At 48.5% G+C, this 14,914-nt stretch overlaps 1 protein-coding gene across 1 annotated transcript in view; it reads left to right on the plus strand.

Annotated features, from left to right (window-relative positions):
• Positions 1-9,492: 9,492 nt before the first annotated feature.
• The window catches only part of IPO9 (importin 9), a gene marked incomplete at its 5' end in the record, with an annotated part of 29,507 nt that continues 24,085 nt past the window's right edge, over positions 9,493-14,914 (plus strand). The window contains 6 exons of the mRNA XM_009082543.1: positions 9,493-9,554; positions 10,158-10,244; positions 11,174-11,375; positions 11,777-11,865; positions 12,162-12,248; positions 13,873-13,992. Of these exons, the coding sequence (XP_009080791.1) occupies positions 9,493-9,554; positions 10,158-10,244; positions 11,174-11,375; positions 11,777-11,865; positions 12,162-12,248; positions 13,873-13,992 (647 nt within the window). The remainder of the gene's footprint in view (positions 9,555-10,157; positions 10,245-11,173; positions 11,376-11,776; positions 11,866-12,161; positions 12,249-13,872; positions 13,993-14,914) is intronic.

Below are 14,914 nucleotides of genomic sequence, written 5' to 3' on the forward strand. Positions count from 1 at the left end.
GCGGACCCGGTGCTCTGAGCGCCCCGCGCCCCCTGAGCCACAGTCTCCGGGGCTGCTCACGGGAGGGTCATCTGCGGGTCCTGTCCAGCTCGCCCTGCGACCCCCTGCACCCCTGGCCGTGTGCCCCGGTGTTCGCAGGTCATACCTGCGCGGTGTGTCTGAGGGTGAGTGTGGTCAGGACGTGGCTCATCCAGCATGAAACTCCAGTGTCAGAGCTCCATTGTCTGTTGTGGAGAGCTGAGGACAGGCAGGACACCAGAGCTGGATGGCAACCAGCCTATGGCTTTGGAAAGAGAGATCTCAAGGCAGCAAACAAACCACGTTCAAGCAATGTCTCTGATCTCTCCACTACTCCTCTGGCCTTTTTGCGGTGACACTAGGCTAGTTCATGCACTTACTGCTTTTCCTGTATAGAAGCTGCACGTAACAGCCCATCAATGCTAACATTTTATTTCAGTTCAGCTTCAATATCATGACCTGTCCCAAATGACTGGAGCCTGTAGAAACCCCTGGAAGACTTGCAGGTGATCTGCTGTGACAGGAGCTGGCGAGTGCAGTACTGCAGCCCTGGGCCTGAAGTAGTGCCTATGGGCTGGTTGTGTGTGGATCCTCCTGGAAACTTTGCTTTATCTGTGTCTGACTCTGCCGTTCTGGAGGTGTTTTGTGAAGTGTTTTGAACTCTTTCTGTTCCTGAACTTTAGCTCAGAAATGTTATCAGAGGCAGTCTGTGATACAGAGCAGGAAGGTGTAAGGGTGAGACTGGGTGAGAGTGGTGCTGTGCTGCTCTGAGAGTGAGGGAAGGGAGATTGCATGATAAAATTTGTTGCTGTGCAGTCCCTTCGAGCGCTTGTACCACACTCAGGTTAGCTCTTCTTGATGCACTACCAGGAAACCTGTGTGTTGCCCCTGCAGCTCCTGGAGGTTGGTTGAGTGATTTGATGGCAGTGCAGCAGCACAAGTCTGAAGTGCTGTGAGGTTCATGGACCACAGAACCTTGGCCTGGCACAACTGCTGCAGTCAGAGTGCTCTTCAGTGGCAGCTTGTCCCCAATCTGAATCTTTCCACAACCTGTTTGGGTGACAGATTTCCAGGGAAGAATGTTTTCTGTGGTGGTAGATATCCCTGAGGTCCCTTTGAGAGCCCAGGAATGCAACAGGAGTGCATTTGGTGGATAATTTTAGGGTAAGAGGAACAGTAATCTGTGCTTCTGTACTGTCATGGTTTTGCAAATATCCTGAATTCACCTGGTGCTTCTCTGCAGTTGCAGTCCCAGAACTGCTCAGGTGTGCTGCAGGACCTGTCCCTGGGACCTGGAGGAGGATGCAGGATACCTTTGCAGGCAGTTTACAGGTGACACCAAACTGGAGGAGAGGAGGTTGATGTGCTGAGGGCAGGGCTGCTCTGGAGAGCCCTGCAGGAGCAGACCCAGAGGAACCTCCTGGAATTCAGCACAGATAGAGGGCAAGTTCTGGTCCTGGGACAGGAGAACCCACTGCAGGGATGTGGGTCAGGCACTGCCTGGCTGGGGAGCAGCCTAGTGACAAAGGGCCAGGAAATGCCAGTGGCTGGTGAGCTGGACAGGGCCAGCAGTGTGCCCTGGAGGCACCTGCAGCCCAGGCTGCTTGAGCAGCGTCAGAGGCAGTGATCAGCCTTCTAAGTTAGCTCTTGTCAGACCACACCTAGAATACCTGTCTAGGTTTTCTCCCCCAGTACAACACAGACAGCAACAAACAGTAATGAGTTCAGCAAAGGGCCATGGAGTCAGCTGGGGAACTGCAGTACTCACCACATGCGGAGATGCTAGGGGAGAGGGGTTTTGGGGGTGGGTCTGACAGCAGGTCCTGGGAACTGAGGAGTCAAGTCACTGGGAGGTGGGAGAGGATGCAGAAAGCTGGGCACAAACTGAAACAGGAGGTTCCAACTGGATATAAGGAGAAAGTGTTTCCCTGTGAGGAGGGCTCAGCTTTGAAGCAGATTATCTGTAGAAACTGTGTTGTTTCCATTCTTGAGTATCTCCAAGACCTGCCTAGGAGATGCTCTGAGCGACCTGGCCTGATGCAGCAGGTGCTGTTTTGATCATGGGGGTTGGACTGGAAACCTCCTGAGGTCTGTATCAGTTGAATTATTCTGTGCTTCTCTGCTTCCTCCCCTCTTGTCCCAGTCAAGCAGCATGGGAAGAATAAGTTATATTCTCTTTCCTGTGCTGTCTTTACCATGGAGAAACTTGCAAAAGCCAAGAGGAAGAGCTAAAGGAATCCAGTGTGTGCCACCACTGTATTATTGAGGTAAAGAACTGTAGATCATATGTGTCGCAAGTATTTTAAAGGAGCAGAAGATATCGTACCATTAAGCAGCTTGAAGAAGATGCTGCAGTAAAAGTGAGGACAGTGGGAAAGAGCACAAGTGGTGTCACTTTTAATGAGGGACAAGTGAAGGTGGGACAGAAAGAGATTGAGGGAGAACATGTTAAAGATTTAAAAACTTAGAATGCTTTCCGATGTTGCAGAAGCAGAAAGCATTTCAGAGGTGTTCATGGCCCTCAGATGGGCAGGTACATTCAAGGAGTTCAGGGCAGCGGAAGAGCTCAGTTCCTTGTGCTGGTGTTGACTTTCCTTGTGACACTGAGTGGCTGCAGGAGGCACACATCAATCCATTGATTGTTGATACTTGTATGATACAGCGGAGAATCAACATCAAGTTGAAGCCTGAGTAGAAGCAGTTTCACTTTCCAGTTTGCTTTAAGCAGCAACTGCCATAGGATGGATCTCCCAGAGTTTGAAGGGACCCAGACATTAAATTGCTGTGCCATGAGCTGGGCTATAGAACTTGCCACCTGAGGTCTCTTAGACACCAGCTAAGTGTAGGTTGGTAAACAGGGGACAGCCCTGTAAGGCCTCTGGGATGAGGAGCTCTGGATGTGGGGCTGGTGCAGGCAAGTGGGTGTGGGGTTTGACCTGCCTGTAGTGGTTAAAATGATACTACAGTTGGGATGAGGAGAGCTGAGTCCATGAGGTTGCCGGGGCAGAGTCAGGTCAGTGTCTAACAGGAGAACTGCTTGAAGTAGTCCTGGGACTCCCGGGAAGCTTTCAGAAATTTCACTTAGTGAAACGTTCGGAAGAAACTGAACTGCTGGGCACAATTCTTTAAGTATTGACTGGCATGGAGATAATCAGGAGTCCCAGGTGGAGCTGGACTGCTCAGCACCTCCGTAAATGCTGTGGAAAAGAGTGAATATTGGTGTGACACAGTTGCTGTTGGTGCTTTTAGTCTGGCCAGAACAGAAATTGCAGGATGATTTCACGAGGGAGAGTCGAGTGTGCACGCAGGAGGTGTGGGTCAGTGCTGGGGGAGGGGACACAGCCCGGATGATGTGTGAAAAGCAACGGGCAGCCCTAACCATTGTCCCTGGGAGAAGAAATCCCATTGTCAGTGCCGGGAGTTTCCTGAAAATCCCTATTCACTGCTGTGCCGCTTCGAAAGCCAAATGGACCGTTAAGGAGGGAACTGAGAACAAAGCGCGACAGAAATTCCTCCTGCTCCCACAGCCCAGAGCCGCATGCACTGCTGCCCTGCCGCTCTCCACAGGGATCAAGCAGGACAGGGAAAATGCAGCACAGAGGCACTTGCAGAGGGGTGGAAAAGCTTCTGTTCTTGAAAGGAACAAATACATTTGCTTTTCTGCCTGGGAAAGGCTTAGCAGATATGGAGGCCCTGAAATAAGAAGCTATAGAGAAGGTGAGTGAGGAGGGATTGTTTGTGACTCCTTATAAAGCTGAGATCACAGGATCATAGATATCCAGAGCTGGCAGGGAAAATGAATCTGAAACAAGCAGAAGGAATTAGGCTGTTGCCCACAGTGTGCAAACTATGAAACTCATCACTGTTGGATGCTAGAGACAGAAATGGTTTAAAAACAGTTTAACATTCCTGGAGGAAAAACTCATCAAGAGCCATTAAACACAGTGGTTGGATATAATACCCACTTGACAGGTTCCTAAGGCCAAGGTTTGCATGGGAGTGTTGGGCCGTGTTGCTCTGCCCTCACCTCTTTTCCTAAGCTGCTTGCAGGTGGGTTGTGTAATGTGGTTAAGCCAATCCAGCAGTTGGCTCTCCTGTGTTGTGTGCTGCCCCCTGCTACCTCTTTGCTCTCTCCCAGGCAGGTTTTAGCCAGGTCAAGGTGGTTCAGGTGTTCGGGGGATCTAGTTTAGCTCCCTGAAGCAGGCTGGTGGTGGATCTTGTGCTGGGAGATGGGTAGCAATGCACAGTCAGAGCTGAGCCTCTGGAACAGGCTGAACTGTGCAAGGACAGTCTTCTGTCTGACTCCATACAGCTGTCCTGGAGGAATAAGGGGTGTTATGTCTGGAGTAAGGACATGGAGGCAGCTTCTTCCTGCCCAGTCACCCTTTGGCAACTTCCAAACATGTCCTCAGCAACTCAGTCTGTTATCTGCTTCTGCATCATATGTCTCCTGAGAAAAGAGGCACCACTTGGCAGCTTGGGCATGGGAGATGTGTTACTGCTGGTCTTTGGAAAGATGAAAGTTCACCTGGTGACCTTTGTTGTCTCCAGATTTTAATGGAACATAAAAAATTGCAGTGCCTGGACTGTGCAGGGGGAAGGCAGAGAAATGAGAGCTCCAGGCTGTGCAGTGGTGCTGCTGTGCTTGTGTCTAGCTTGGCTCGGCTGTGACACCAACTCATTCCTGGTGAAGTGGGGTTGATGTTCCCATTCCCCTTCCCTGGTCCATGCAGGTAGCACCAGGCACCACTTCTGATGGTGTTTGTATGTCCTGCTGCCAGTGTCCTGTGACTTGAGGACAATTCCTAATGTGGAAAAATGATCTCTTCCTCTAGGCCTTACTGTATTGGAGAACACATGTGGAGGCCAGGTCACCTCCAGGAGTGTCAGAGCAGGGCTGGTGGCTCTCTGAAGGAGGCACATGTCCCCAGGAGGGATCACACTTCCACCCTGTGACACATTCCTCTAAATTATGCAGATAAGGAGGTTTAATGCCAGCTTCTGAGACAGCTGGAAAACACTGCTCCCTGCTTGCCTGGTTAGATAACATGTTTGATGTTTTATGGTGACAGTGTGAAGTATCTGAGCTATTGGCTCTTGTGCTTGGGACTCATGATGGTGAGAGATGAGTGGCTCCAGGCTGGAGAATGGCCTTTCTTTGGCCTGTCTATGTTATGTGTTCGTGTTTGCCCTTTTTGCAGGTAGAGAAAGCCTGTCTTTGTAAGGCCTCTGCAGCGTAGCTTATGCTGTGACATCCTGTGTATGAAAAGATGCCTTCAGCTCAGTCCTTTGCAAGGCTGTTTGTTGCCAGAGGCTGAGGTGTGCAGGTAGCCATGAGGATGGTGCTGACCCTGTCAGATTGGCTCTTGCTAGTCTGACACCCTGACACTCTTCAGAGTTATTGTCCATCTTGTTTGAGGCTAGTCCTTGTGTAGGAGACAACCAATGCTTTGATTTGAATGTGATCTGAGATCGGAATGTTGGCTCTATGGATCTTGTCAATGTTCGTTCAGTATCTTCTCTCCCAGAGCAGGTGGCTTAGCACACTTAGTTTGATACTTGAGAACTCCATTGATTGTTGATACTTGTATGATACAGTTTGCTGTCCGTTGGAACCAGGAGAACAGCTACAGGTACCATGATAGCATGAAACTTGTAACATCACTGTGCTGCAGGCATTTGCTTGTGCTCAGCTCCTTCCCAACAGAACTGCTTGAATGCATACAGCTTTGAGAGGGATTTCAGCATTGCAGCAGGTGCTCCTTGAAGACATGGTTTTATGCCATAAATCCCAGCGTTGTGTGGAAGGAGGGATTCTGGGGAATTTGGAAACATGACCACGGTATGTGCCTGTATGGTGCTCTCTTGGCTGTAACTTGTGGTCGAGTGGGTGGTGGGCAGAAATGGGTGAAAGTCCTGTGGATGGATCAGTTGAGCTCAGTTTTTAACAGGAGTTAACTTTAGTGTTGAACTGAATTGTTAGGAGGAAAATTGAAACAAGAAATGGCCGTGTTGCAACATGTGGTATCTGCCTGTCAGGGAGGAAGGTTGTTCACAGCAGTACACGCTGCTGTTTGCACTGTGAGATGCTGCAGATGTGTTGAGAAGTTGTGGAGAAAGGATTTCGAGGGAGACACCTGTAGCCAGCACAGGTGCTGGAGGGGATTGGCCTCAATCCTTCTGTACTTTGGTGAGAAATGGGGAAAACACAATTGCAGTTTTTAGAGGTGTCTGACAAGAAGAGAGCTTTTGGGGCAGTTACTGAGCAGCATGATGGAGCAGTTCCTCAAAGCAGCACATTTGTAACATGTAAAGATCCTGGCTAAGCACTAGATTCTTGCTTGGTGTTTCCTCCTGGTGTCTGCAAATGCCCTCCCTGCTCTGTGCTGGTCTAGCCTTGTGGCTGACCCTGCTTTGAGCAGGAGGGTGGACAGGATGACCTCCTGAGGTCCCTTTTAGCCTGGGTTGTTTGTGGTATGGTTCAGCTTGAAGGAGGGGAAGTTTAGGTTAGATATTAGAAAAAGGTTTTTTCCTGTGAGGGTGCTGAGACACTGGCACAGGTTGCCCAGGGAGGCTGTGGCTGCCCCAACCCTGGCAATGTTCAGAGCCAGGTCCGATAAAGCCTTGAGCAACCTGGTGTGGTGGGAGGTGTCCCTGCCCAGGGCAGGGGGTTGGGACTAGATGATCTGTAAGGTCCATTCCAACCTCTAAAATTCTATGATTCAGTGGTGGTGCTGTTGAAGGTCAGTCCTGTGGAAAACATCTGTGCCTGTGTGGCTGAAGATCTCAGTGTATGAGGGGTGGGCAGAGGCTGGGTGAAGGGCACTCTGTTTCTGGTGCTGTGGCAGTGGTGAGATGTGGTCCCTGCAGAGTGAGTGGTGTTCTGGTTTGGAGTGTCGGTGGCCATGGGACCAACCTGGATTCACCTGTTCTTGCTGCAGCAGTTGCCACAGCCTTTTCCTCCACCACTGCCTGTCTCTGCTCCCAGCAGAGACAGCTCAAGGGACCTGTAGCAGCTGCTGAACTAGCTCTGCATGGACATACTGAGCAAGACTCGGTCGGTGCTGAGCAAGGTGGGGTGTGAAGGGCAGTGATTCCATAAAGTCGTGCTCGTTCATCCCTCCCTGCTTGCTTAATATGCTAATTTTTGGTTTGATCTGGCTTAGTTTCTCCAGAATGTTGGGGGTGAAGAGGTTACATAAACTGGTAGGATGGAGCTTGGTTGTGAAGGATGAGAGTTTGATTTTACTAACAGTGAGGTTAATGAAGCAGAGCTGGGAGGAAATGTGTTTGCCAAGTGCTCCCCATGCCAGGCCCTTCATTAAGAGCTTCTAATCTTTGAGTTTTACAGACTTTATCTTGGAGAGAAAACTTGATGTTTCTGATATCTCAAATCCACAAAATATAAGTGGAGGAAGTGCTTACCAGGATACATTTGAACTGCAGTTATCCATGATAAAGACAGAAAGTTCCCATCCAACTGGGAAAAAAACCCAGTAATAAACCAATTCCTTGAGAAAAGAGGAGCCAGTGAGCTGTGCAAGGATTGGTGTAGTTTCTGTCCCTGGAAGGATTCTTGGAGCAGCTCATTAAACAGCTTGCCAGTGTCTATAACATAATAGGATAAATAGTTGCTACGCAATTAATACTGTTTTATGTGATCTGTTGCTGATAAATCCATCTAATTTTGGTTTGATGGGAGAGCTGGCTTGTTGCTTAAACCAACAGGTGCTGGGGATGAGTGATCCAAGTTCAGGATTCCTGATAGGAATTCGCCACAATGGTCATTCATCAGTTAAGAAAATACAGTTTTGTAATATTTTAAGCAGCACAATGAGCTGAAAACCTGTGTGAGGGGTTCAGTGGCTGATTGTCAGACCCAAGGGCTTTTACCACAGAGCCTGATCTCTGCAGCAGTGAGGACATGTCAGTATCCCAACAGTGGCTCTGCAGGCTGTGGGGAGCAGAACCAAAAGATGTTGGAAAATGGGAGAAGCTAAGTATTGTAAATCATGTGCAGATCACTGTATGGGAAGGGGAAAATCAGATGCAGAAATGCAAGTGGGTTTAAAGATTGTGAAATAGACCAGTGAGTTGCAGCTGTGTGAAGCCACTGAGGTTCCTTTGGCTTCCTTCATACCCTTCCATTTACACCCTTCATGCCCTGGCCGGTACACCCTCCCATCCACCCTCTCAGACTGGGCTGAACGCAGAGCCACATTGAGTGTGGAAATCACAGACAGCTCGAAGAATAATTACTGCTGCAGTTAAGAGAAGTATTATGCTAAGTCCGTCTCGGAATGAGGCTCCCTGCTTTCCAGCTGGGATAAGAGGGTTATTTTCCTCTTTTTAAAATGCATGATCTCTGAAGAAAGGGTGAAGGAACTGGGCACGTTCAGTGTGAGTATGGGAAAGCGAGAGGCAATTATCTCCCAGCCCAGCAAAGCCTCTTAGCAGTGAGCTGGTATTAGGAGACACTCGGATAACTACGTTTGAGGGCTCAGATGTGCTGCTGAGGGAAGTTGCAGAACTCCTTTTGAGAAGAATTTTGTCAGGGATGCTGTCAGCACATTTGCCCTGTCCATGGGAGGCAGTTGTGCAAGCAGGACCTCAGGGCATACCTTCTGCTCCACAGTTTCTAGGTCTAAAACCTCACAAATGCATTTCCTAAGCAGACTAGTGAAATTCAGTGAGGTATTTAGGACAGTTATCAGCTGCCTGGAACTTAAAATTGCAATTTTAAGCAAATTTATCGAGGCATATGGATTTGCCATACCAGAACAGCTGCTGTTCCTGGCTCTTATTTCCTGTGCTCAGTCATCAACAACATTGGTAGAAGTGTTTGAATTTTGCCTTTGTCACAGAGCTTGCTTGGCAAACAAGCAGCTCTTGCTTTTTCTGGGCATATTCCTAGCTGGAGAAGGTCCCAGAACCCGAAGGATTGTCCAGGCTGTCCTGGTGTGGCTGTGCTGGGGAAGGGCTTTCTCGAGAAGGTGTTAATTGTGTCCCAGGCTCTCCAGGGGTGGGGTGGGTTGGGAATGTCTCAGATCACTCTCTGGATGGACCCAGGTTGTCCATAAAGGAGCTGTTGACTGCCACTCTGCTGTCTGACTCCATCCTGGATATTTTCCATGCAACCCCCATGTAGGAACTTGAGTAATGTTGTTACATCATAGATAAGATTTTTGACAGTTATTTAGAACTTTAAAAAATATATTTGTTATTATCTGAATTGCAAAATTTTTTTGCCCATGAGAGAAAGAAATAAGATGCTGAGAAAATAACCAAAGTTTGCCTGGAGAGCACAGGGGAGAATTAGTGCTCATGATTCATTCGAGTAGCCTTGGAATTGTGTTCCCCTTCCCACATGTGAGTCATCCCATTGGTATGATGTCTTTCTCCAAAAGCCTTGATGAGTTTTGCTGTTTGGGAATAAAAGTTACAATACCAACATTTATGTGTTTGTTCTTGCAGAGTTTGGTGTTCATTTAGCAGAGCTGACTGTGGATCCCCAGGGAGCTCTGGCCATCCGGCAGGTGAGTGTGCCTGGAGCTGTAGAAAGAATTTAATGGTACTTTCCTTGGTTTTTTAAATATTCTTCCATGTTTCCAGGTGAAAAATTGGAAGTAGATTACTATTACTGTTTCTCCATTTTTCTTTTAAATTTCTCTGGAGTCTTTCAGCATTATTTAGGTCTTACACACTTATTGGACTTAATAAACCTGTGCTGAGACAGTGCTGTACTGGGAATGGGCACAACTAGCTAGGTGGGTCATAGGCATCAGCAAGTAGCAGTTTGGCTTGTCTTTACAGCAGCTTTTTCTGTAGGTGTTTTCCTCCTTGAAAAGAAAGTTTAGGTTTTGTACATTAGTTACTGTGTGACCCATATCTTGTGCCTTTTCAGAGCTGCTGCCTCGTGTCAGACTGTGCAGGCTGTGGCTGCTCAGTAGGTGCTCAGCAGTTCTTTTTACTGCAGTGGCTGCTTTAGTCCAGTTAATCAATTGTTTGCATTTTTGGCAAGCCTTGATGCCCCTCTAAAAGCAGCCTGGTGGGGTGGGAGGCTGAGCAAGTGGGTCGGGAGTGATCCTTGGTGTGGTTGCAAGATGTGTTCCTGATTCCTGACCTCCCTTCTGGTACAGTTGGCCTCTGTAATCCTGAAACAGTATGTGGAAACTCACTGGTGCTCCCAGTCTGAAAAGTTCAGACCTCCAGAGACCACAGAAAGGGTAAGACTTGGCTTCATGTTGTCTGCTTTGAGGCACTTTATCCATCAAGAATATTAATTCTGTAGGCAGTTTTAAGGAGTGCCACTGCCCTGGTGCATTGGGGGATTAATGGCTTCAGTTAACTTCACAAATCTGGTTTCAGTTGCTTAAAACAACACTGGGCTTGAGAGGCTTGGGCTGGTTCCGGCAGGGGAAGTTCAGCCATGGTGCTGCTGCTGCTCTCAGAGCAGCACTAGAAGCAAAGCTGCTTTCTAAGTTTCACAGATTCTGGTTCTGGCAGTCCTGTTTTGGAGATATGCTAAATCCTGCATTTTTCAGCCTGGGACTTAAAGGCTATTTTCCCATGACAAGTTTTAGTTGAAAGCTCTGCTGGGTTTCATTAAAAAGCTGTTCAGCAGAGTGTGTACAGCTGAACTGGCCAGAGATTCCAGCCCTTTCCACTCTGCCTGTTGACTGGAGCATCTTTCACATCTAGGGATGATTCATCCCATCCAGAGATAATTGCTTGAATTATGCCCCGGAAGAGGCTTTTATTTTTCCCTGTCCCTTTGGGGTTGGGTGACTGTTCTTGTTTACTGAAGTCTTCCAAAGTAAGCAAACACAGTCCCTGACACTGGAGCTGGGATTTATCTCGGCTGATGCTGGACGTCTTCCATGGAGATAGCTACATCCTGTGCAGTTGCAGCTGGGAGCTGTTTGCTCTGTGCTTGGCTCGTGCTCTGTGTGCAGAGGTGCTATGTTAAAACACACCATGCAACTTCCCATGAAAGCAGTTCTGGGTGCAGTGTGCAGAGGGGTTTTGTCTCCTGGGTGTTCATTTTGTAAACCCAATGGTGAACCAATATCAGGACACAGTCAGAGGTATAAGTGTTTTTTTTATTGTTTGATGACTGTGGATCTGTTCTGCTAAATCCTGTTGTTGTCTGTAGGCCAAAGTTGCCATCAGGGAGCTGCTCCCCAACGGGCTGAGGGAATCCATCAGCAAGGTGCGCTCCAGCGTGGCCTACGCCGTGTCGGCCATCGCCCACTGGGACTGGCCTGAAGCCTGGCCTGAGCTCTTCAACCTCCTGATGGAGATGCTGGTCAGTGGGGACGTGAATGCAGTGCATGGAGCCATGAGAGTGCTCACAGGTACGTGGGTGTCCAGGCTGGGCAGGGCTGGGGTATGGAGCAGTTCAGGCTTTCCCTTGTGCCAGTGTGCTGTCGCATTTCACTTCAAGTTGAAGAAACTGGAATTTGCTCCTTCAGTTCTCCTGGGCCTGATGTCTGTCCCTCACTGTGGGACTGTGTGCTCAGCAGGTGCCATGAGAGCTGCTCCAGCAGGACTTTGGTTGTAACACCTGTTTGCCAGACCCCTGCAGTTTTCAGCATGGCATTTTCCTGCTTTGCCTTTGAGGATTGCCATGGCCACATGACCCTTGTAGTCAAATACAAGTCAGTGTGTTCCCAACACTTAGTGTTTCCAAATGATTCTGCCATTGCTGTTGCCTACAAAGTGGATTTCTTAGAACTTCCCTTCTCTCGTTGTTTAGAGTTTACCCGGGAAGTGACAGACATACAGATGCCACTTGTTGCTCCAGTTATTCTTCCAGAGATGTACAAGATTTTCACAATGGCAGAGGTATGATCTTCACAAGGAGGTTGGTACTGGGTGCCATTAGTGAGAATGTTTATTGGACAGAGGAACTCCAGATTTAATGGTTAAACTCTACTGTAGTACGAGTTAGACTTAAGGAATGTTCTTGATGATGTGATAGCTGATGGCAGCTAATGTTCCAACAGAAATGTTGTAGCCAAGGGTAAAATAAGAGAATCACGTTAAAGCAAAAAATAAATAGCATTGAAAGAGAATTAGAGGAAATGTATTTTGCAAAAAGTATCTTGTGTTCCTGATCCATGGTTTGAACTCTTCCCTAGGTATACGGCATCCGCACGAGGTCGCGTGCGGTGGAGATATTCACCACGTGTGCCCACATGATCTGCAACATGGAGGAGTTGGAAAAGGCAAGAGTTTAAGCTGGCATACAACATACATTGAACCTAAACTGAGGGAGGTTCTAAATAATTGTTCACATGAAAATGGAACGTTGGAAAATGATGTACTGTGTCAGCTGGAGCTCTGGGGCAGAGTCTGTAATTTCATACATGCAGAGTGGCTGACTCCCTGCTTTACATGCATGCCTTGATACTGGGGCTTGGCATCCATAATGAATTTCAGTGTGTCACTTATCAACAGACATGCTTGTCAAAGCTCAGAGAAAGGGGGCTTAGCATGGGGAGGAGATAGTGTATCATCCCACTGTTTGGGAATCCCTGTTTTAGCTCCCAGTCTCCAGGTGAGCTGCATGTCCCGATACTCCACCAGGCCTTGGGGTGTGCTGGGCAGTGCTCTGGCCCTTGGCTGAGCCTCTAGGTCCAAGCTTTACCCCTTGCCTCGTGTGCCTGGAAGGGTGGGGGAAGCCAAGCCCCCCCAGTTTTAGAATAGGTGTGAAACAAACACACTGCATTAATTAAGCAGCTTTATACACGTGGGTGTCCTGTCTGGCTCTAACTGAGCACACCTGTGCTTTCCATGGCCTTTGACAGGTGGGTTTCCCAGCACTCCCCCACAGTACATAGTTCTGTCAAGCTTTTTGGGGTGAGCATAGGAAAGGGTGACTCTCAGCCTAGCGACTGGTTGTTGCCAAGTGGCTGTGTCTGTTGTTCCTCCCTGTTGCACAGGGAGCAGTCCAGTGCAGGCTTTTGGGAAGTTCTGATGGTTACACCCTATCTGTACTGTGCTAATGAGATTATCCTGCAGCTGGTACCAGGATCCAGTGGCAGTAGCTCCCCATGGTCTTATTCTGGAGGAGGGCTGCAAGTGACATTGGATGAAAACTTCTATTGAAATTTGACTTAGAAGGAAAAAGAGAATCTCTTTTATAAATGGAATTTCCTTGTTGATTTAAGCACAGAGCTTTGCTGTCCTTGCTGTGGAGTTATGAGCAATAATCTGAGTAAAATTGTTCTGGTGCAGTGTTACTTGCTGAGCCAAGCATTGCTTATGGAGTGCTTTGACATCTGGAAAAATACTTGCTGCGTTTGCCTCCTCCTGTTAATCTTCAGGCCAGCTGTTGATACCCAGCTCACAGAGAGCTTGTTTGGTTTGGGGAGGGTGGAGAGAAATGCCAGCTGCAGGGTTCAGGTAATTGTGTGTGTGCTGAAGTCACCCCAGGGGTGTGTGTAGCCTGGGGGTTGGGGTGGTGGGGTGCAGGGCAGGCTCCAACTCTCCTAGTGAAGGTGCCTCTTTAGGAGAATGAGCACTGCTCCCGGGGCTCTTCAGACTGGACTGTCTGGATCTCTGTTTAGACTGAGAAGTGATTAGTTAGTCACAGGTATGTGTTTGTAGCAGCCTGTGCTGTGGGTTTGAAGGGTGAGATTCAACTGAGCTTAGCTCTCAGCATGAGTACAGAGCCCAGGTGATGTCTGAAACAACTCTTCCGTGTGACTTTGCAATATTCTGTAGTTGCCTGAGTCCCTCTTTGGTTTGGTACCAGAAAAGTGCAATTTCTGCTGCTCTAGTGCTTTACCTGTCAGATGTTAGGGTTCTGTGTCTAGTACTCACCTGTGCCTGCATTGCTTGTGACAGGGTGCAGCCAAGGTCCTGATTTTCCCTGTGGTGCAGCAGTTCACAGAGGCCTTTGTTCAGGCCCTGCAGATGCCTGACGGACCAACGTCGGACAGCGGCTTTAAGATGGAGGTGTTAAAGGTGAGTCCCTCGGGACTGGTTAAATGCAGAAGAAACTGAATACCAACACAGTCAGATGTGCTGGAAAACAGACCCTCGAGGGCAGGATGCCTTCCCTGGTAGTGCTCCTGGTGTGAATGGTGAAGGTGTTTGGCTCCCAGCACTGTGCACCACTGAAATAAATTGTTCTGTCTCTACTGAAGCTACTTATGATGAGATTCATGGGGATCTGTCCATGAAATGATCCATAGGGATTGATCCACAGAATGATCTGTCCTTGGGTGCAAATGTGCTGATCTGTGGCATCTTGGATGTGTCTTGGACATCATACTCAGTAGTTAAATATCTGTGTTGTCTAAAGGTGCTGCAGAATTCTGCTGCAGTGAAGTTTGCAAAGCTTATTACGTGCAGGTGCTTTTCTGGAACTTGCCTGCTCTGTAATGCTAAATTATCTCTGAGAAAGAGAGATGGGAAGTCTTTTTATTCTCCTGGCTTCCTGGAGAAAGGAGATTGGATTGGAGAGCTCTGTGTGCATGGGGACCCCTTCAGTGGCTGGGAAAGCACTGGGGTTGTAGGGTGTGCTGCCTGCCACACAGGAGAGCAAGGAGCAGCTCAGAAGTGTAAGCTGCTGGATTAGATCCTTCATTTCCTTGCCTGTGTGCTAGGGTGGGCAAGACTTAGATCCCAGTGTCCAGGTTCCTGAGGATGCATGCTGAGGCCGCTTCAGCCACAATCCCCGAGGAAAGCAGTAAGGAAGTTACTGAGGACAAGCACAAAAAGTTTTTCATAAGGACCAGCTTTGTGCTGAAGTAATGGAAATAAATGCTGGGAGGATGATTTTGTGCTATACAACCAAACTTCTTCTCTCAGTCCTGTTCAAGGTGGCAGTACCTGGTCAGGGCATCCTGTGGGTTCTCAGTGAGGGACTGCAGGTGCTGCATGC

Source organism: Acanthisitta chloris, unplaced genomic scaffold, assembly GCF_000695815.1.
Source record: "Acanthisitta chloris isolate BGI_N310 unplaced genomic scaffold, ASM69581v1 scaffold17529, whole genome shotgun sequence".
Lineage (NCBI taxonomy): Eukaryota > Metazoa > Chordata > Aves > Passeriformes > Acanthisittidae > Acanthisitta > Acanthisitta chloris.